This window comes from Grampus griseus (genome assembly GCF_964374135.1).
Source record: "Grampus griseus genome assembly, chromosome: 11".
NCBI classification, from domain to species: Eukaryota; Metazoa; Chordata; class Mammalia; order Artiodactyla; family Delphinidae; genus Grampus; species Grampus griseus.
In genome coordinates this window covers 43,702,353-43,725,604 of record NC_139005.1, presented here as the reverse complement: position 1 = coordinate 43,725,604, position 23,252 = coordinate 43,702,353, and the positions used below count along the sequence as shown (strand labels likewise).

General features: G+C 45.7%; 1 protein-coding gene across 1 annotated transcript in view; it reads right to left on the bottom strand.

The window, feature by feature from the left end:
• The window catches only part of NCKAP1L (NCK associated protein 1 like), a 42,532-nt gene that overhangs the window by 4,488 nt on the left and 14,792 nt on the right, over positions 1–23,252 (bottom strand). The window contains exons 13-30 of the mRNA XM_082665107.1: positions 23,111–23,243; positions 22,630–22,711; positions 22,391–22,449; positions 22,029–22,174; positions 19,627–19,759; positions 19,218–19,337; positions 16,867–17,012; positions 16,407–16,538; positions 12,900–13,118; positions 11,256–11,386; positions 8,701–8,798; positions 8,475–8,568; positions 8,241–8,323; positions 7,865–7,945; positions 4,391–4,484; positions 3,367–3,483; positions 2,924–3,033; positions 800–889 (exon numbers count right to left, since the gene is read on the bottom strand). Of these exons, the coding sequence (XP_082521233.1) occupies positions 800–889; positions 2,924–3,033; positions 3,367–3,483; positions 4,391–4,484; positions 7,865–7,945; positions 8,241–8,323; positions 8,475–8,568; positions 8,701–8,798; positions 11,256–11,386; positions 12,900–13,118; positions 16,407–16,538; positions 16,867–17,012; positions 19,218–19,337; positions 19,627–19,759; positions 22,029–22,174; positions 22,391–22,449; positions 22,630–22,711; positions 23,111–23,243 (2,068 nt within the window). The remainder of the gene's footprint in view (positions 1–799; positions 890–2,923; positions 3,034–3,366; positions 3,484–4,390; positions 4,485–7,864; positions 7,946–8,240; positions 8,324–8,474; positions 8,569–8,700; positions 8,799–11,255; positions 11,387–12,899; positions 13,119–16,406; positions 16,539–16,866; positions 17,013–19,217; positions 19,338–19,626; positions 19,760–22,028; positions 22,175–22,390; positions 22,450–22,629; positions 22,712–23,110; positions 23,244–23,252) is intronic.

Genomic DNA, 23,252 nt, shown 5'->3' with positions numbered 1-23,252 from the left:
AGAAATCTTTAGTGGGGGCTTCAAGGTGGGGCACAGGCTCCAGGTGGGCATGTCCTCTTCCTGTAGGCCAGAGGGGGCCACTTAAACCCAGGGCCCCGGACAGGAGCCCCTCCTGTCCACATCTAAGTGCAGCACTAACCGAGGGAATCAAACTTTAGAGCAAAAGAGTAAACATGTTGAAGAGGGAAACAGGGTCAAAGAGGAAAAGATTTTTTTTAAGTTAACTGGGTCAGAGTTCCCAGAACTTTCTGCCAAAGTCGGGGAAAGGCCACAGCTTGGGAAGACAGAAGAGACAGCAGGAGCTGTCTGATTCATGGCCCACCTGGCTCCCTGCCTTACAGCTTTTCAGCTAAAATCCCATCCCTCCTCTGAGCCCCCATCCCCCTCCCCCAGTTCAGCTGTGTGCTACTCAGCACCTTCTTCGTGGTACTCTTAAGGACAAGAAATACAGCGGTAGGAAGTGGTCAAGTAAAACCAAACATGTACTGGACAGATAGTTAAGGATGAGGGACACAGCTGCCCCACCACATCAGACTCAAGAACACTGCAGGGAACGGGGCCCAGTTAGCTAGGGGCTGGGAAGACCCTGTCCTGCAGAGAAGTCCTCGAAGTCTCTACTACCTTGGGATTACAAGACAAGTCTAGAATGTTAGCCAGAACGTAAGGCCTAGACCTCCTCAGGCAGAATTAAGTTCTTAGTTAATGCTTTTGGGTGATAATAATGGCTGGGAGCCAAGGACCCTAAAGAGGAACCTCCTTCTGGCCCTTCCTCTAAGACCAACTTACACCAGATACATACCAAGCGCATAAGCAGAGAAATGGATTCCCGATTTCTGGTTTTAAGCTTGTCAGTCTCCTGGCCCAGCTGCAGGAGGCTGACGGAAGCTACCTGTAAGGGAAGAACTTGTAAGGAAGCAGATTTTTTTTTTTCGCGGTACGCAGGCCTCTCACTGTTGTGGCCTCTCCCGGTGCAGAGCACAGGCTCCGGACGCGCAGGCTCAGCGGCCATGGCTCACGGGCCCAGCCGCTCCGCGGCATGTGGGATCTTCCCGGACCGGGGCATAAACCCGCGTCCCCTGCATCGGCAGGCGGACTCTCAACCACTGCGTCACCAGGGAAGCCCAGGAAGCAGATTTTTATGGTCAGAGTACGACAGCCTCAGACTAGGAGGTGAGTTAAGAAGTGCCGGGATGCTCCTGGAGGCTCAGGGTGGGCAAGCGGCAAATCCCCCAGGTCTCAGAGATGCACACTGCCTCTAAACTAGCCAGTGCAGACAACAGGAGGTTGCTGGAGGAGAGGCTGCAAGGGGCGAAGAAAGAACCTGCAGCAGAGGCAGGTAATACTGTATGCCAGGAGATTAATCTCTTTTCCTAGGCGGCCTCCAGACACCACTGTCATCAGACCGTTTACAGCTGACTCCCCACCCGACCAGAGACAGGGCTGGGCCTCTGATTCAGACACAGCGCTCTTGGTATTCTCCTCCTGTCAGCTCCCGAATGGCTGTCCTCTTCGTTCACCTTCAGGCCCCCAACAGATCAAAGAGGGAGAAAGATATGTCACTAATTGCATCCCAGGCCCAGGTTACCTGTACTCAGCAAACAAAGAGGGTAAAAGGGGAAAGGCGGGGGGTGATTCCCTTCTCACCCCATCTTAGAGATCTGGTGTGACTCCTCTTTCTATCCAAGATGCTCAGAGCCCATTTTGTGTGGCCTGTTGTCCCAGTTTAAATAGAGGCCCTCTCACTAAGCTTCCAAGTCCCTGACAGAAGTCCCTGACAGAGAAGTCTCAGGACAAGAGTGTGATTCCCTAGAGCATATGATCTACTGCTTCCTCCTAAAAAGAGACAGATAAGGACCTAGTTTTTAAATCAGGACCGTGCTTTGCAAAAGAATAAGCTCCCTATTGCTGAGAATGCTCCAGCAGGCAGTGGGTACTGGACCATGTTTCAGAGGTGTATGGATGGGATTCCTCCATGGAGTATTTAGAATGGGGAGCTCTGGGGCCTCTTTGAACAAAGGAAAGAGATTACTTATTCTGTGATTTTCCAGAGGCAAAACTTAGATCAATAATGATAGCTACAGGGAGTCAAACTTCGGCTAAAAACTATTTTAACAATTTTTTTCAAACAAACTGGCCATAACCTATAGTAAAATCAGCTGCTTGACTGTAAGTTCCAGTCCCTAGAAATCTAGACCAGTGATTCTCAAAGTGAGATCACAGGATGGGCAGCACCAACATTTCCCGGAACTTGTTGAAAATGCAAATTTTCCAGCCCCACCTCTAATCCACGGAATCAGAAATTCTCCAGGAGATTCTGACTTACAATGAAGTTTGAGAAGTTGAAAAAAGCTTGCCTTTTTATCAGTATTAGAGTTGGAAAGGGCCTTATAGATGATAAAACTCAGTGTCTCTCCAACTTCACTGTACATCTGGTCTCCTGGAGACCTTGTTAAAAACAGAGGCCTGGACTCACCCTAGAATATTCTAATTCAGTAGGTCTGGTGTAAGGATCAGAAATCTGTATTTTAACAAATTCCTCAGGATAATGTAATGCACACCAAGGTAGTGAATCATGGATTCAGTTTAATCTTTCTAGTTAATAAATGGGAAAACTGAGGACCCAAAAGTTTGGGTCTTCAGAGATCACACAACTGCTTAGTGGCAGATCCAAAACTAGAGCTCAGATTTGCTAACTCTTAGGCCAATGCTCCTTCCAAGTATTTGGGCAGAGGCTGAAATACCAGCTGTTACAGAATCTAGAAGAAACCCCTGCCTTTCACAAAGTGGCCTCTCACTACTTAATGAATAGGATGGGAGGTTAGGCTCCAAGACCTGCTCAACAATAACTGTCTATGGATTTAAGTCAAACCAATTCCCACCAGACTTTGCAATCATCCATTCCTTATAACCTATACCCACTCACCACCAGAAATTCCTTGAGGTGAGTTTCAATGTTCTTGTTGTAGAGGGTGAAGAGGGCAGCAGACACCTGGATGATGGCTTTGGTCAAGCAGTGAATATTGTTGCTGTAACCTAGGTAATTATTGACAGAGAGGGAGAGAAAGGAAAGGGAAGTGAGCCACCCCAGGCGACCCCAGCTAGTAACTTCTCATTTTTTCAGGCTGGGCCATCCCTATTTGACACCGAAAGGACTGGAAGGCATTTGAGGATTAGGAGAAGGATATTCCTATGAAATTTCACTGGAATTGAATTTTAGGAATAGTTCATTCTCAAGTGCTTTTTGAAACAGAACTTTATATCTGAGTCAGAAGTCTCTGTTTTCCAGATAAATGTCTCCGTCTCATATCCCGACCCCAGGACACTAACCTAAACTGCACTGGTTCCTCAGATCTACTCCTTACTTACCATCCTTCTCAATGCTATAGAAGGAAGCTGGGTCCATGGCAAGAAGGGGGAGGGAAACGGCAAGAAAGATCAAGAGCAGGCAGGCCACCTTATATTCTTCCTCAGGGGATGACGTATCTGGAAAGAAGGAAAAAGGAAAAGAGAGTAAGGTCAGCAAACAGGAGTTTTCTTCCAGGGGGTCCTACTTCGCCGAATTACTAGGAGGATCACATGAGAAATATCTGTGAAAATAATTTGTAGAGCACTATAGGCAAGTCATTACTGCTGCAGGGGACAGTACTAGCCTCCACTGATAGTGAGAGGCCTGAGTCCTGGAGGCTTCCCCTGGTGACTGAGCACAGCTCTTGGCAAAGGGCTCTGCTGACATGCAGTTTGAGGGCACTCTGTCAGCTACCTGATGGGGTGCAGAGGCAGGAAGGAGAGGAAAGAGTCTCACCAAAACCGAGAGAGAAGAGGGAGAGCCAGTCTGGCAATTTTAAAAGGGCTTACTACCAGCCCCCTGATTCCATCCTATTCTGAGTGTGTACAAGTATGAATGTGCTAATCCGAGGAAATGTGTAATGGAAATATAAGAGACAAGTGTGAGTCCAGGGGAGGAAGTGCATGGTGTCAAGGTGATTATAGGGGAGGGGGAGCACAAGATCATTCTGGGGAACTTGGATGCTATACCACACAACCTAGTACGAATTCACGTCTACTGTGTATTGTTCGCTCATCGTTTCATCTGCATTACTCTTATTTCCCCAACCAGATTGTAAGTTCCTTTGAGCACTTGCTGAGTACCAGACTCTCACTTAATACTTTTTAGCTGATTGACAGATCAACTGGTTAGAACCTGACTAGAAATCTAAATTGCCTGTGGAAGTATTTTCTGGGAATTAGAGACTATGCTTTAAGTCTTTCCTTAGCTCCCAGTTTATAACCTCTGAATTCACAATCCTAAATAAAGGTTTCTTTGAGACTGACATTTTTCCACCCCAAAATAGGGCCCAAGCCCTCCGTTGCCCCCTTTCCCCAATCTTACCAGTTTTCAGATTGGCAATGGCAGCCACCAGAGCTGGGTCAATGTCACAGCCCACCCCTGCAGCAGATGCTAGCTCAAAGACACTCAGGGTCACCTGGTAGAGAAGAAAACAACATTCTGGAGGGTATCCCCTGGAGAGAAGTGCTTGACAGAAGCTACAGGCAGTCAAGACTCCTGGATCACAGATTCTAAACTTTTGGTGTACTATCATCTTTGCTGCGTATTCCTTTCATAGATCTCCCTAACCTACAGGGGAAAGAGGAAAAAAAAAATCCAGTTCTTTAGCTTGGCATTCAGATTCTCCACAATACAAATTTATTTTTTCAACCTTATTTCCTCAAATGCTTCCTACAGTCAATGCAGCCAGGGTAATTTATTCACTGTCTCCAAGCTACAACTTACTTTCTTACTTGCATGCTTCGGTTCATGTGCTTCCCTCTTCTAGAGTGTCCTTTCTTCTTGAGAGATGATAGAAAATATATATATTGGTCCCTGTCCCTGGTTCCTGACACAGGGCTCCTAAAACCCTTGTAATTCCCTAAGTGATAAAAGCACTAGGAACATTTTTTTGGTCTTATGTGGCAGCTCTGGGTGTGCTCCCGAACAGCTCCCGGAGGCGGCTGCTCCCCAGAAAGACCACGCTTGGGTAGAAGTTGGGAATTTCCAGCCGCACCACACCCCCACTGCTCCAGAGAGGGGAGCGGGCCTGGATATAGGGTTAATAATTGATCATGCCTACGTGAAGAAGCCTCCATAAAACCCCAACAGGACGGAGTTCAGAGAGCCTCCAGGTTGAGGACACATCCACGGACCAGGAGGGTGATGCAGCCCAACTCCACGGGGACAGAAGCTCCGGCCCTCAGGATCCTCCCAGACCTCGCCCCATGTATCTCTCCATCTGGCTGTTTATCTTATATCCTTTATCACATCCTTTAATAAACTGGTAGATGTGTTTCCCTGAGTTCTGTGAGCCACTCTAGCAAATTAATGGAAAATAAGGAGGGGGATATTGGAACCTCCGACCTACAGCCGGTTGGTCAGAAGCACAGGTGACAACTCAGGTTTGCAACTGGCTTCTGAAGCGGGGAGTAGGTGCAGACTTGTGGGAGTGAACCCTTAACCTGTGTGATCTGACACTATCTCCAGGTAGATAGTGTCAGAATTAAGTCTCAGGACACCCAACTGGTGTCACAGAGATTTGGTGGGGGAAAAACCTCCACACATTTGGTGACCAGAAGTGTCAGAAGTGAAGTGTTCTGTGTGAGAGGAAAGAAGACTCACAGGAGAGAAACACGCAGGAAAGAACTGGGTTTTTCCCTACATAGGAAGGAAAAAAGTCTAGAGTTTTTCCTATTTACCTCTCCTCTACTTATATCTAAGTGACACCCACCCTTGAGGCCTAACTCAATCTCATATTCTCTATGGCGCCCTCCCTGCTGACCTCAGCCCAAGCTCATCTCTCCCTCCTTAACCTGGTGCCACTTACTTCACAGTGGTCACACACAGCACCTGGTATCATCAGTTTTCTTTTCAGATTGGAGGTGAGACTTATGGCTTATCTCATCAACTAGATTACAATTTTTTTTTTTTAACCTCATGGCATAGAGAGGGGAGAAAAAGGCTTTGGAGTGAGAAGATCTGGGCTCAAATCCTAGCACCACCACTTACTAAATGTGTGACCTTGGCTAAAAGTTACTTAACTTCTTCAAGCCTCCATTTTCTCATCTGTAAAAGTGGGATAATGATACCTACCTCACAAAGTTGCTGTGAAGATTAAATTAGACCACATGTGTAAAGTATCTAACCTAGTGACTCACAGAGTCACTAAGACACTAATAACCGTTGTCCCTTTCGCTCTACTTCCTTTCTCTCAAAGCCAGGAACTCTGCATTTCTTTTATCCTCTCTAGGCTTTAACACAATGCTAAGCACATAGAAGGCATTCAGTTAATATTGATTGATTGATTCCTGAATCCCTCACTGTACTTAGAATCAGGTTCCCAAGATGTAGCCCCAAACACCCACCCACAAATTACTCAGACCCCTTTTGAGGTTAAAAAAAAAAAAAAAGACTTGAAAATGTTCTGAGAGAACAAGGATAACTGTTTCAACAGTAGATAACTAAGTAGAGTGTCTTATGCAAAGAACCCCACAGACATAACAATAAACACACTGCCTGTGGTGCTGGACACAGAAAGTTAACCTCAGCCACATTCTGCTCTGCCCTTTATTTAAATTCCCTACTAACTAAATAACCCTGCTCATGGCACCCATGACCTAGGAGATCAGGGACCTGGTCCATGACCTGTGGTTTTCTGGAGGAAGAAAGTGATCATTGAAGGAGCTTCTGTTCTCTTCTCCTAATCTTCTCACCCCTCTGAGGCAGTAACAGAATCTCTGACGGACAGGTCATCCCCCACGCCACCCGACCTGCTCATTCTCCCAGGCAGGCAGAGCCTAAAGCTTGGAGCTGCCTGGGAGATGCCAGCTAGACACACTCCTGACAGGCCAGAGAGTTCAGCCCCACCACCAACACCTGCCTGAACCCCAGGCTCACCGTGACACCAAAGACCTGCCCTGAAGGAGCAGCCAATCCAGTGAAATGTCACCCCCTCAGGGCCCGTGACCCCTTGACCCTCATCATCTGATTTCAGGCAGAGAGGAGGAAATGTTCACAACTCTTTTGACCTCAAGGTAAAGGAAGTTTTTTTCTCTAAGTTTTCTTTTTTTTTCCTGACTACTTCCTGTTAACCAGTTTCCTCTTCTCACAGACCTCCCTCCGTTAACGGAATCAATTATAAGAGAAGTGCCCTGCCCTGTGCATTTGAAGGCCCTTGTTCCCAGCCTTCAGCTGTATTTCCTGCAAAACATACTTGTTTGTTCTAGGTGATTCAAAAGGCAAGCTGACGTGAGGTGGGGGAGGGGGAATGGATGTTTAACTTGGGTGCTTACAGAGTCCCCTCCGCCTTTCCCCATCTCTAGAGGAAATGAGGCCCAAGGCAGGTGACACACACACAGAGGAACCAGAAAGTTTCAGAACTAGGAGGAAGAAAAGGCCAGAAAAAGAACGGAAAATCTGAGGGCAGACAGGGTGGGTAGGAATGGAAGAAAAAAAATTTACAAAAAGTACCCAGGCTCCTGACTAAAGAGGGGACTTGTCTGCATATAGTTGGGTATCTAATTTGGACATCTTAGGAGAAAAGCTGTAGAAACTATCCTAGAACTTACTCCTCTCCCTCCAGTAACGTTTCCCTAGCCCCCGCAGGATCTCCCCAGGGCTCCCCAGCTGTTCACCCTCTCGCCTGACCAACGCCCCTCCCTCCACAAAAATCTCCCCCAACGTGTTTCTATTCAAATTCTGGCTCTTCTCCCTGCAGTATTCTTCAGAGCCCCCTCTCCCTTACTAGATCCTAGCTCTATCCATTTTCAACAACAAAAATCTCCTAATTAGATTCCACTTTGCACTCTCCCATACCTTGATATCTGTGTCTGGGGTGACAAACTCCTTCAGGCATTCAATGGGACCCATAAGAAATGGGCAGTGGGAGGAGAAAACCTGGAGGAAAGAGAGTACAAATGAGTCCAAGGGACAGTGGCCGATGCCTTCAAACAGGTGGAAACAAAGAAACAAAAAAAAGGCCTCAGCTTAGATAAGAACCTAGCCAGCATCCCATGCCACTTCTCTCCTCATGCGTCTAGGTTTCTTCAGCTCATCTAGCCTCAAAGAACTTCCAGGACCTCTACCGAATTAAGCTCCGTTCTCCTCAATGCTCACCAACCCTTTCCACAACTTCTCACACAAGCCCTACCCAAGGCTTTATCCTGTGGCAGCCCCCTCTCCCCCAGCTCACCTCCCGAAGTCCCTCTTGGGCCATGGCCCTAAAACTGAGGATAACTCCAATGATGGTCATACGCTTCAGTACATTATCAGCCCCTGAGGAGAAAGAAGAGCGTTCAAGAAGAGAACTCAGGAGAATGGCAACGGTTTTGCTTCTTCAGACCCAGCCTAGGCCCCAGAGCCCCAAAAACCTGTCATCCACAATGCTTTTCCCACAGTTCCTTCTCCCTTTAGGAGACGTGCTCACCCATCAGCTGGGGAAGCAGAGAAGCCATCAAGTCTGCCTTGCTAAAGTTGGATCTGATCTGAACAAGCACATCCATGTTTTCCACCACCAGCTTCTGCGGCCGGGACACAGAGCCATTAAGCACGAAAAGATGAGACCCATGGTACATCTTCCCCCCAGTCTCCTACCCCTACCCTTCTTCCCCCGGGGGCTGGACCTTCTTCCCGGGGGCTTGCTTCCACGGTACCTTCAGCTCCACGATCTGAGAGGTCACATGCCACATCAGGTTTTCACTCAGGAACTTCATGCCATAGGGGCCCAGGAGTTCAGCCAAAGCCCGCAACTCTGGAATAGAGTCACAGAGGCCCCAGGTGGGACTCAGAGAACGCCGGTGCGTTTGCACAATAGCTATAGGGTAACGTGAACACCTTAAGTGTTTTCCAGCAAGGAAAGGAAGTGGGAAGTTGGAGAGCAAACGTAGCCTGAAATCCTGTATTCAGGTGAGAGGTCTGGCCTGCCTGTGGGACAATTTACCCTCTCCCCACTGGTACCCACACCAAGACGTACCACAAATGATAACTATTTACTTTTCATTCCCATAAGAATCTAGACTTTCCCAGTCCCTTTACATGGCCCTGGACTTTACTCTTGCTGGACCAGTCCCTTTACATGGCCCTGGACTTTACTCTTGCTGGACCAGTCCCTTTACATGGCCCTGGACTTTACTCTTGCTGGACTAGCTGCACTAGCTTTATCAGATGTTAAGCTCCTCTCTGAGTCTCAGTTCACTTCTCTGTAAAATGAAGAAATTAATATCCACTCTGAATACCTCCCAGAGTTGATATGATAGCATAATCAGTACACATCCCCAGACTCCCAGTTGTCTTTTCCCCTAAATTCTTCTTCCCTCAAGTCTGCCCCATTACCTTATCCCTCCCTACCCAACCTGCTTCTGGCCCTTTGTGAATTAAATAAAACCTGGCTGAGGAAATCCCATGTTAGAAACACTAGTGACAAATTCAGACAGGGAAGAGCTCCAGCTATGACCTTTGGCTATGGGCGGTCCCAGCAGAGAAAACCATAAAGACCAGAAGTAACAAGAGACCAGTAGAGGAAAGGTGAGTTTAATATAGTTAACAAGAGTTCAGAGGGAAAAGGAAATCAAGGCTCCACACTCAAGTGTTTAAAGGCAGGACCAGTTGATCTCCACCTCTACCATTGACAAAGGAAGTGGAACTGGTCACAGCAGCTGACACAGAGCCTCATGTGGAATAAATACTAAACATTTTTAGTCACCTATTTACAATAGGAACAACTGAGCTGAGAACTAGAAAAGGATTTCCAAACTGGTCAACTTAGATAATTCTAAAATGGCTGACAGAGAGGCAGAGGGGCTGAACTGCCTTCTCTGGAGAAAAGACACACTGATCTACTGATTTGGATCTGCCAACTCTCCTTACTCTGGTCCTCTCTAGGCTAGTAACCCTAGGGCATCCTTCTCTATCCATCTATCTATTTTTGCAGCAGCATTGCCCCATCACCATGGTAACCCAGGGAAATTGGGGTGGGGGTGGTAGAAGGGGGAATCAGCATTACCTCCTGCGGCTCGTCAGTTGTCAGAGAGACCTAAAGCTGATTTTAGATGCTGCCTACAGTCTGTGGGAGGAGCTGATAAGAAGGGGACATCTGAAGCCTCCAACAGGTAAAGGGTAGGGTCAGCTCACTGATGGAGTCAGTATGAGGGTAAGAAGAAGGCAGAGCTGGAAAACAGAACTGTATACTCTGACTTTCATAACACCCCCCAAGGAAGGGGAAGAATGGAGAGGGCAGGGTCATTGAAACATCTCCTACCTGTCTCAGATACCACGCGGGGTCCATGATTTACATGGAGGTGAGAGGAAGGAGGAAGCAGTAGGATAGTTCATGAATCAGTCAGTCAGTAAAACAAATCTATTAATAAAGGATCTGCATGGCTTCAAGCCCTCTTTAAAAAGAGAATAACTTCCCAACTCATTCACGACACACTCCTCATCTGCCTGCCTTGAGACACAAAAGCGCTTCTATATACTGGGAAGCAGCGTGACATAGTGACTAAGCACCCAGGCTCTGGAATTTGACTGCCTTGAGTTGAAATCCCAGTTCTACCATCTATGAATGATGTATGACCTTAATCAAGCTCCTTAACCTCTCTGTGTCTCAGTGTCCTCATCTGTAAAATGGGGGTAATAAGAGTACCTACCTCAAGGCTGCTGTGAGGAGTAAAGGAGTTAAATACATGTGAACATTTAGAGCCAAGCCCACACTAAATGTCATCCATTAGCTCATCATCATTATTAAACATCAGCAATCCAAGCACTAGCTAAGGCTCTAAAACTTATCCCTCAGGAAGAAGATGCCATGATGTCAGACCACTGTTTAATAATTCCAAACATCAGAATGTCCTCCTTACATTTATCCTTTACCCCTCATTATATGTCCTACTCTTTACTCTTTGTGGAAATGGAAAATAACCATTTACTACCCTTCGAAGAATAAATCCTTTCAGTGACTTGAGTGCCCCTGCCTAGCTCCTAACTCCCCGCATCTTCCCTCTCCACCTTCAACCCCCAAGCCACTCCTCAGTTCTGGGTCTCACTTGAAATCTCTTTTTACTGTCCCTAAGGTAGAATCTAGCAGAGATCTAGAAGAGTACAGAATGAGCCTCTGGGAAGGTAGGAGAATTTAGATGGGATCCATAGTTTAAGATATTGTATTGAGGGGAAAGGTTCGGCTCCCTGACAGGAGACCAGGCTCTGGGCTCACCAGAGATGTCAGAGAACTCCTCTGCGCTGAAGTTCTGCTCCCCGTCTCTGGGGAGGCTGATGAAGGCCTGCATGGCTGGTGAGAGGATAATGGTCCCACTGCTCGCCTGTCTAAGCAGACTTTCTAGGTACCTACAAGGTTGGCAAGAAAGCACAGAAGATCAGTGTTCAATCCTTTCTCCCTACCACCACCACTGGGCTCAGGAAGAGAAACTCCACCAAAGGCTGGGGTGGGGAGAAGAGACTCAAAGAAGACAGTACAACACTCTAATTAACACCCCAAGCTGTTGGCTCAAGAACAACTGGCAGTAGCGTGGTTCCGCTTTGCCTCTAATCTGCAGGGCATTTGGCTGTGCTGTCAGGCATAACGGTGTGCACGCCCTACCACCTTTACCAGCTACTGCATGCCCCTCACCCTTGGCCTTCCTCTGTCAGGTGAGACAAGCCTAAGCTGACAAGACAAAAATTCCTACTAATTGGGCTCCTCTGAAATATACTTAGCCTCAGCCTCTCCAATGAGAGTGTTGGACTAAGGGCCTAGGACCCTGGAAGCAGGTCTCAAGTCAAACCTCCTGGACAGAGAGAGGCCCCGTGAACACTTGTCATCCAGTCTCCAAATATGCCCTCCTGACCTCTGGGCAAGCTGAGAAGGCCTCCAGCCAGTGTCAGGAGAGGGCGTGGCAATGCTGCCACTCACCCAGGCACGAGCTCCGGGCCTAGGTCTTACAAAAGTCACAAGCTAACCACGGGTAGGTCAAAACCAGCACTCAAACGTGAGGTTTTTCTCTTTTAAGTTGAATCAGTTGTCAAGTTTTTGAAACTGAGAGATTTTACATTAAAATATGGATTTAGTGGGGCAGCGATCAGATGGGGCTAAGTGGTGGCCGTCGCCTTTCAGAGGGGCATGCCCTCTCCAACTACTCAAAGTCCCCACCTAGCCCACAACACCCATTTACCTTACCTGCCAGGCCCCTGTTGGCATTTTATTGTAAACCTTGTCTCAGTCTTTCTCCCTCCTCAGGGGGTTCTTTGCAGCCGGGCGGGCTCCTGCCGAGCTGATACTGGATTAAGAACGCCACCCAGTGGCTTAGGGAGGTAGGAATCCAGCTCCTCTCCATCCTTAACCCTCAAAGGAAATACTGCTGACCCCTGCCTCCTCCAGTCTGGAGGAGGAGGCCCCTTTCGCTATGAAGAGCAATCTACTAGACGCGACACGGTCATGTCGGGAGGTAAGGAGGCAGTGCTCCGGAGAGATGGTGTGAGACAGAATGGTCTCCAGGGGGAGAAACTGGACAAAGAGAGAAATAAAAAAGAACTTCAGAAAGAGGAAGAGAGATCATTTGAAATGAAAACAGTAAGAATCCAGAAAAGGAAGGTTAAGAACGGCAGATTAAGAGGAAAAGGGTCAAATTGTTACAGAGTAGATCAATGGATGTTACATGGAAGCTTAGAAAGAGACCTCATGGTGGACAGAGGGGATCTGAGTTTGCCCCAGCTTACAGCTCCAGTCCTCGGGCAGAAACAGGCTTCTGTTTGGGGGTCTATGACCCTAGGAGCTAAAATGCCTGGTCCCGAGGTCCTACTGCATAAAGGAAAAAGTGCTAACAAAGAAGCAAGGCAGCGAGAGAGGATAAGCAACACTGACCAGTTTGTGTACAGAGTGGTGATAGTCTGTTCCCCACACGAGTCCAGTGGCTGCGTCTGCTGCAGGAGGGCGTTGCGGATGACTCTGGACACATCTGCACCCAAAAACTGGGCCAGTGACTTTATGAAACCGATGTACGCTTTGACTCCTACCAAGAGCTCAGAAGGCCTGGCGATCTCCTGGGTTGTGGCATTGTAGCCAGCCAGCCACACAATGGCTCTAGGTGACAAAAACCATAATCACAATCATAATGACAAACATAGTAACAGTTATCACATTTATACTGTGTTCTGCGTGCTGTACTATGATCTAACTACACGCATTATCTCATGCAAATCTCACAGCAACCCAATAAGGTAGGTACAATTATTATCCCCATTTTACGGATGAAGAAACTGAGACAGACCACACAGCTGTGGTGGTCTGTGAAGACCACACAGCTAGCAAGTGGCAAAGCTGGGACCTGAATCAAATAACATTTGATTCTCAATCACCATGCTCTTCTGCCTCCTCTGGAGAAATTAAATCAGGTGGTAAAAGACCTGGGCTCCCAAATGCCATCTAACAGTACGTGCTTGCTTACAACCTCCTGCATTCTCAGGGCCAGCATTTGTCTTTTCTCCTCAGAAAGAATTAGTTCCAATGACTGTCAGAAATGGAAAACCACACCCAGAAATCCTTAGAGGTGCAGTGCAATCCCAAGTGGCCACGGGATGCCAGGTGGAGAGAGGGTACACTTGGTTGGCACACATCTATAGCCAACCTTAGAGAAGGTAGAATAACTGTTCACACTATTATTTTAGGGGCACACCAGGAACACCCCTCCTTACTGGACTCCCAGCCCCTTCCAAAATACCTTCCCCAGGAACCTGAGAATTCACAGTTAGAGTCAGTCCTCTGCCTGAGGCTTTCTTCCTTGTTAAAATGTAAACAGTAGGGGAAAGAGGAACATTAGACTTTGCCAGCACAAGCTTTTGTCAGTCATCTGCACATCAGTATGAAAGAGTCCATCAGGTTCTCCCTAAAGCCACAGATGTTTGGGCGTTTTTTGTTTGTTCTGTGTTTTTGGAAAACTTTATGGCAGGGGAGGGGAAGGGAACAGGAGGGCCTACTCCCCAGATGAAAAGGAAAAGAGAAGAGGTACCACTTGAGGAAAAATACTACGGAAGGGACAGATGGGAGGCAAGCCTAATCTATTTTAGAGTTTTCATTGAGGCCAAACCTTTAGGCCAACTTCCAGGCTTTAGGAACAATGATGCCAGTGACATGCTGCTCCAGGGCCTAGAAACCATTGCCAGCTTCTGAAGGTTTACACATGGATGATCATCAAATTGTCATCTTCTTGACATTTTACATGCACCTGAGACACTTCCTTCCATATAGCTAAAGTGTACGGAATGAAAACAAACTAATTTTACTGTCACCCAAGCAAAAAACTAATTGAAAAATTAGCCTGCATCTCCTACAGTCAAGGCACAGACTCCTAACTGTTCTCCCTACGCCTGTCCTTGGCCCCCCTAGTGCAGACAGAGTGAACCTACTGAAATGTTGAGTGAAATCATGTTCCTGCTCTGCTCAAACCATGCCTAGGCTCCCCGTCTCACTCAGGATCAAAGCCAAAATCCTTACGATGGCATAGAGCCACCTGAACCGTCAGTCTGCCACTCCTCCAGCCTCTCTGACCTCACGTCCTACCAGTCTCCCCCTGGCTCATACTGGTCTCCTTGTTCCCTGAACACACCAGGCATGTTCCCACCTCAGAGCCTTCGCACTTGCTGTTTCCTCCGCCCAGAATGTCCTTTCCCCAGATAGTCACCCACTTGGCTTCCTCAATTCCTTCAGGAGTTCACTCAAATGTCACTTTCTCAAGCAGGCCTTCCCTGGCCACCCTATGTAAAATTTCACCACCACCACCACTACACACTTCCCATCTCCTTTTCCTGCTTTAAACTTTCTGCTTAGCACTTATTTTCTAATCTACCATATATCCTACGTTCTTATTTTGCTTGTCTCTCCCGCTAGAAGGTAAGCTTTATGTGGCCAGGAGTCTTTATTTCTTTTGTATACTGCTGTATTAACAGCTTTGAGAACACTGATGACACACAATAGATGTTCAATAAATACTTGTTAAGTGAATGAGTAAATATACTACGTATTGCAAAATGAAACACAGAAGACTAGGAGATTATTCATAAAAAATTTTTCCCCTCACTCCCCTAATTTGCCTACTATAGTGCCCAATTTGAATATAAGGAATGTTCCTGCAGCTTCAGGGAGCAACAGAATGAGAGGCAAAGCGGAAGGAAGGGAATTTATTTTGTTGAGGCCTATATATGTCACTCATTATTATCTTTAATTCTCTACCAATTCTCAGTTACAGGTAATTCTCATTATAAGGTAAATATCATTATCCTTACTCTATAGGGTAGGAAATTAAGGCTCAAACAAGTTAGATAACCTGCTCTGATGTCTTAGCTAACAGCATCGACACAGATCTGCTGACTGCAAAGGCCCCAGTCACCCTACTAAACCAGTGATGACCAGTTCTGGTTGTTCAACAAAACCACCTATAGAGGGACTTCCCTGGTGGTCCAGTGGTAAAGAATCCGCCTTACAATTCAGGGGACATGGGTTCGATCCCTGGTCAGGGAACTAAGATCCCACATGTCGCGGGGCAACTAAGCCCGTGCACCACAACTACTAAGCTCGAGCGCCTCAACTAGAGAGCCTGTGTGCCACAAACTACAGAGTCCATGCGCTCTGGAACCCGTAAGCCACATCTATGGAGTCCACGTGCCCTGGAGCCCGCACACCACAACTAGAGAGAAGCTCACGTGCTGCAACGAAAGATCCCACACGTCTCAGCGAAGATCCAGCATGCTGCAACTAAGACCCGACGCAGCCAAAAATAAAATAAGTAAAAAATAAATAAATAAATAAAATAAAATAAGTAAATAAATAAATAATAAAATGAATCTTAAAAAAAAAAGAAACCTATAAAGGTTTGGGGTTCTTTTATTTGTTTGTTTGTTTGTTTGTTTTTGGCTGCATTGGGTCTTTGTTACTGCGCGTGGGCTTTCTCTAGTTGCGGCGAGCAGAGGCTACTCTTCGTTGCAGTGCATGGGTTTCTCATTGTGGTGGCTTCTCTTGTTGCGGAGCATGGGCACTAGGCGCACGGGCTTCAGTAGTTGTGCACACGGGCTCAGTAGTTGTGGCTCGCAGGCTCTAGAGCACAGGCTCAGTAGTTGTGGCACACGGGCTTAGTTGCTCTGTAGCATGTGGGATCTTCCTAGACCAGGGATCAAACCCGTGTCCCCTGCATTGGCAGGCAGATTCTTAACCACTGCACCACCAGGGAAGTCTGGGTTCTTTTATTTATTTTTAATAGAGATGCTTGGAACCTATGCCAGATTGACTGCATCAGAATGACCACCAAGATGGATCTAATGGAACCCAGCTTTGAGAACGACCATACTAAGCAAACAGAAGACAACAAAAGAGTGGTACCTGTTGAGTCTGGCCTCCAGATGGCTGCTGAGATACTCAGAAGGGAAGATGGTGTGTTCAAATACACAGAAGCTGTGTACATGATTCATTGTCAGTGCCAATTCTGTCAAGTTTAGGTGTAGCTTGTCCATGCTGAGTAAAATTGAGAAAGTAAAATGAGCCTCCATTACAGGTCTGGCACTGCCTGCTAGTATTTGGGGAGGATCTGTCAGGCCCATGACCCTCAGATCCCTTTCATCTTCTGGAAAAACTCAGCCTAGAAGAGTACACATTGATGGTGACTTCAAAGGCAAAGTAGAAAATTCATATTTAAGCGCTTTTCCATATCTGTCATTCCCCACCACCACTTCCGCACTCTTTTGCTGCATCACCTTCCCTCTTTCCTATTCTCCCTTCTTTGAGGTAGTGCCCTGCTGGTAGTGCCCTTAGGCCCTGCTGGACCTAAGGCCTAGGTCCTCACTTGGTGACAATGCTGCGGTTCTTCCGGTGACTCTCAGCTCCTGGTTTGTCCCTCTCAGGCTCTCCTTTTCTCGGAGTCTGCCTCTGCTTCATGGTTTTCTTGTTTTTGGCCTTGCTGATGGTAGTGGCACAGTGCTTAGGTAGAAGCTTTAGAAACAAACACAAGTGAATGGAGAAATGAGATTCGTTCCTAAAACTGCCGAGTAATCCATCTAACAGTTATAAATAGGTCCCTCCCTTATTGTCTGTTCTTTTCTCGTTCTGCCTTTCCCTCTCTTTCCTTCCATACATCTCTTCATTTGGAATTACTCTTAGAGCACGATAGCAGCCATGAGAAAACTGGTTTTCTTACTTAATAGTCACACTTGTTTTTTTTAAAATCCAAGCTTCTACTGTTTCCAAAAAATCAAGTCTACCTTGATGGGCAAAGGTGTGTCAACCTTGAAACTATGCAAAGCTGTCTGTGGTAGATTCTGAAAGTAGTTCCAAAAACACAACTCCATTAGTAAGGCAACATCACTATTTATTCAAAATGATAACTTTGGAGGGGTCAATACTCATTTGCAAAAGTTTTGGTGTGTGTGAAAATAATACATAATGTTTTAGTCAACCTTGATACAGCACTGAGCAAATATCTTTAACTGTGTCCTTTGTATGTAGTAGGTATTCAAGTTGAGCGATGAATATACCCATGATTGTACTTGTTTACATATCTTCCTTGCATTAATTATTTAAATTTATTTCAAACATGTATTTGTACACCTTTCTCCCTTAAATTGGGACATTCCCCAAGGGCAGGAATTGTGTACCTTTCCTTCTGGGACCCTATCCCAAAAACCCAGCACAGGGCTTAGTGCCCAATAAATACCCAATAATATAGCAGCTAACATCCCCAAAACCCAGCACAGGGCTTAGTGCCCAATAAATACCCAATAATATAGCAGCTAACATCGATTGAGAATCGCATACCAAATATTTAACATATGCTATTTCATTTCACCTTTATGATACTTCTTTTAAGAAACTATTTTTGGACTTCCCTGGTGGCACAGTGGTTAAGAATCCTCCTGCCAATGCAGAGGACACAGGTTCAATCCCTGGTCCAGGAGGATCCCACATGCCACAGAGCAACTAAGCCTGTGTGCCACAACTACTGAGACTGTGTGCCACAACTACTGAGCCCGTGCGCCACAACTACTGAAGTCTGCATGCCTTAGAGCCCACGTGCCACAACTACTGAAGCCTGCGCACTCTAGGGCCCATGCTCTGCAACAAGAGAAGCCACCACAATGAGAAGCCCACAAACAGCAACGAAGAGTAGCCCCCGCTCACCACAACTAGAGAAAGCCCACACACAGCAACGAAGACCCAACACAGCCAAAAATTAAAAAAAATAAAAAGAAACTATTTTTATCCCCATTTTACATATGAGAAAATGGGAAGGTTAAGTAATAATATAACTGTGCATATGTACACACACACACACGTACGCACGCACACGCACACAACCTGACTCTCCTCCTACCAAAGTTGCTACAAAGCCTGACTCAAACCCAGGAAGGGTGGGTAGCCTAGGAAACCTGAAAGAATCCAGGGCAACAGCGGAACAAGTTCTTCATTTTCAAATTTCCTATAAACTTAGGTTGAGCTAATCATGACCGGGTGCCAGGAGTCAGTCAACGGAGGGGAGGGGAAAACAACAGACAAAGACACAAAAGCAAAGCAGAAATTTCCAGCTGAAAATCAGCAAACAGAATCCAGAAGCAAAGGGAAGAATAACACTATGATGGTGAAGTATGTTGAATTAGTGATTCAATATTCAAATCTATTAACATAATTCAAAATACTAATAAAATCAAGAAGGATGACTCCTCAAAAAAAAAAAAAAAAAAGACACAAAAGCAGCCCTGGGGATAAACACAGAGGAGGTGCCTGAAAATGTTCAGATAGCTACAGATTAGGGTGCAGATGGACAGAAAGGTGAGACAAGACAGGTGATCTGGGGCCACTGTTCTAAGTATGTGTACACAGGGCAGAGAGAGGAGGGGAAGTAAATTAGAAAGTTAACTCATCTCTTGGAACACTTCAAATGAAAGCACAGATTTTGTTGCAGTGCAGCTGTTCAAATTAGAGTATTTTTAGACACCTCTATTGAGTCCCAAGGGAGTAAAGACTGCCGATGGGACTACACTAAAAAAAGAAGCCTGCCATAAACTCATGTACACAAAAGCCCTAGCCCTACCTGAAAGGGTTAGAGAACTTGATGTTTGAGAAGAAGATAAAGGTAGATAGAGGGGAAGGCACCAAGGGACTGCAGAGGGCAGACTGAAACAGAGAGAGGGCTGAGCCTACCTGCTCACTCAGGTTTCGCTGTTCAGCACAGACCTCCAGGACACAGTTGCTGGTCTGCTTGGCCAACTCTTCCAGGAAGGAGTTGCAGTGATGAAGGCCATGGTTCTTCAGGTGGGGGTACTTTGGGAAAGAGGACCCAAGGAAGAAGCTGTCATCACCAGGACAACCACTTCTTCCTCATAATACTGTTCTGAGGCCCAGCCTGAGCCACCCACTCCCACAGAAGAAGAAAATGAGACCCAGAGAGAGTACACATTCTACATAAAGCTGAGACATTTAGGGACTTGCATCAGATACCTAGGTTTGTACCCTTCCTGGGACCAAAATCAACCCTTGGAATTGTGTTTTGGGGGAATAAGAATGAGATGTGATTAAAGAGATGACAGGGTTTGGAGTTCAGAGTACTCACCTCCTCTGGGCACATCTCATGAGTGCAGTGGACAAAGTGAGCACAAATCAGGGGAAAAGCGATGGCATAACGCAACATGGCAGGTTCCTCCAGGGTCATAGCAAACATCTTCTCAAATGTACGAAGATGAAAGCTGCGGAAAAGGGGGAAGGACACTTACAATCAGGGTTTAGGAGCTGGTCCCTTTGAGATAGAGAGAATATTCATTCTTTCAACAAATATTTATTGATATTCATCCCTCCCTCCTTAATTTCCCTACCCTTAAGGTAGACGGGAACCCAAGAAACTCAACCCTTTCAGACATTTTTACTGGATCCCAGGACAGGTTAGTATTGGGTTGGCCAAAAAGTTCATCTGGTTTTTTCCCATAAGATGGCTCTAGTAGCACTTAGTTGTCTTTAACTTCATTCGAAACAACTTTTGTTAGATTGTATTGTGACAGCTGTCATATCAGCATGCCTTTAAAAAAAAACTTATCAAAATTGGTGAATTTTTGTGTAGCCATTTTAGTATGGAAGATGAGAGGAAAAAAGCAACATTTGGGGCATATTATGCTTTATTATTTCAAGAAAGGTAAAAACGCAACTGAAACGCAGAAAAAGATTTGTGCAGTATATTGAGAAGGTGCTGTGGCTGCTCAAAGTTGTCAAAAGTGGTTTGCAAAGTTTCGTGCCAGAGATTTCTCGCTGGACAACACTCCATGGTCGGGTAGACCAGTTGAAGTTGACAGCGATCAAATTGAGACATTAATTGAGAACAATCAATGTTATACCACGCAGGAGATAGCTGACATACTCAAAATATCCAAATCAAGAGCTGAAAATCATTTGCACCAGCTTGGTTACATTAATCGCTTTGATGTTTGGGTTCCACATAACTCAAGCAAGAAAAAAACCTCCTTGACCATATTTCCACATGTGATTCTCTACTTAAACATAAAAAAAGTTCCATTTTTAAAACAAATTGTGAAGAGCGATGAAAAGTGGATACTGTACAATAATGTGGAACGGAAGAGATCGTGGGGCAAGCGAAGCGAACCACCACCAACCACACCAAAGGCCGGGCTTCATCGAAAGAAGGTGCATATGGTGGGACAGGAAGAGGGTCCTCTATTATGAGCTCCTTCCGGAAAACCAAATGATTAATTCCAACAAGTACTGCTCCCAGTTAGATCAACTGAAAGCAGCACTCAACGAAAAGCATCCGGAATTAGTCAACAGAAAACACATAATCTTCCATCAGGATAACGCAAGACCACGTGTTTCTTTGATGACCAGGCAAAAACTGTTATAGCTTGGCTGGGAAGTTCTGATCCACCCGCAGTATTGCACCTTCAGATTTCCATTTATTTCGGTCTTTACAAAAATTCTCTTCATGGAGAGAATTTCAATTCCCTGGAAGACTGTAAAAGGCACCTGGAACAGTTCTTTGAGCAAAAAGATAAAAAGTTTTGGGAAGATGGAATTATGAAGCTGCCTGAAAAATGGCAGAAGGTAGTGGAACAAAAGGGTTAATACATTGTTCAATAAAGTTCTTGGTGAAAATGAAAAATGTGTGTTTCATTTTTACGTTAAAAACCGAAGGAACCTTTTGGCCAACCCAATAATACCTCCTTCCCTTTTCTTATACAAAATTTGCTATTCCTCCCTCAGAACCTCTGCATAATTTGGGCCCTGATTTAGAAGTCCCTCAGTATTACTAATTCACATCTCTCTCAAAACTTGACACTCGGGCTCCAGAAAACTTTCTCTGATTAATTTCATGAGGCTGATCTTTCCTCAACCCTGTATTCTCTCAACATCATGCACATTTGCCATTATTATGTTGATGTCCTTTTCACACGTGGGTATTATACCTTCCCACTCATGCTGAATGCAGATAGCAGAGCCAACATATTGTGTTGTGTGTTTGATCCCTCAAAGGGTAGAGTTATGAACAACAGTGGTCACTTAGTAAAGGCCAAATGATACCCAAGGAAGACAAACTCATTTGCATTCTCTAAAGACCCTGTTCCCCAGCCCTCCCAATTATTTTCAGTCCTCTCCACTAAACTCCCAAGTTTTCTATGTCTCTTTTAAATCACAATGTCCCAAGAATAAAAAGAAGGAGGTTCCACATATAACCGTGAGGAAAAGATAATCAATGAATTATCCCAGAGAAGAGAATGCTGTGTAAAGTCCAAATGGCTTTCCTAAAGAAAGCCAACACAAAAGGGAATCAACTTCAAATTCCTACCACTTGATAAAAGCTGGAAAGAAGAAGCTGTGGAGTTTGAGCATCCGTCTTTAAAGAGATCTCAAAGAAAACAAGCCTTTCCTGTGTATCTGGGGGAATTAGAGTCCTCCACAGAGGCCAGGCAAGAGATCGGGTCAATTGATAAAGAGCTCTGAGTCAGGACATACCAGAAAGTAGATAAATCAGAAGTTTCCACCAGCATATTCTCTACTGAGTCCAGCATTTGAGAGTGAAAGACAATGAGGTTCATCACCTTGGCTAAGTCAGGGTTCTCGTGCAGGTGCAGGGGAGCCTTAGCCACACTGGTATACGCCTATGGTTGGAGTTCGGAAAAGGGTGGAGAAAAACAAGATAAATGAAAAAGACTCCCAGTCTTGGGACTACAGTTTGGCTGGTATTTGTCCTGTCCAATCAGCAGTTTTCAGTGTTGAATCATTCCATACAGCAGAGCTTAGGAGTTAGAAAGAGAAGGGATTGTGAGGGAGAGAAAACCTTGAGAATGGGGGACCATTAACAGAAACAGACCTACCTGTAGACGGAACCAGTCCAGCCTCAATCCAGAAAATTCAAATTTTTCTCCATTATCAACTGTAAGAAAAATAGAAGTTTAAAAGGAAATAATAAAACAGCACCTCTATCCAACTGCATGGAATGGTATAATAGGTCCTCTTCAAAGTCATCTTGGCTATTCCCTGGCTCAAGAGATCAATATTTCTAGAAAAAAAGATGTTTGCCATCACTCTTCCTCCTCCAATTCCCTCCAGTTACCTTGCTTGAGATTCAGAGAGGAGAGAGTATTGACGAATGAGGACATTATGATGGACTCCTCCTCAGGACACACAGACAGGTTCTAAAAGAGAAGGTGGAGTTACCGTCAAGAAGGTATAAGTTCCGCCAAGAGAGAAACAAGACCACAAGGCTCAGTCAGTGTATGAAGGTAGGAAGAGCTGCCAAGTGCCACAAACAGAGAGAAAGAGCCAAACAAGACAGGGAGGAACCTCCCTGAGTTCCCTGCCATGCTAACACCCAACTGCCTTTTACTCTTCTCTCCTATTTCTGTGCAGCCTCACTTGGGGAAAATAATTGCTATGGTTATTAGTCCTTTTTTTAAATTTTAACAAACGTAGAGGGGAAAATCAGGCTTTTTGACACACAATCTACAGAGCATGAGATTCAGCCAGGGTGGCCCCCAGGGGAAAATGACCAGGGATCACCCCCAAATTTCCAAAGTATCATCAATTAAACATACTTGAATGATGTCACTGAGCACAAGAGCATCAAATCTGGCCAGGTACTGAAGGTGGTATTGCTCTATCACCTTGACGTGTCTTCGGACCAGAGCCCTAATCTCCTCCAACAAGAAAAGCAGTTCTGCAATGCTCCTACAAAGT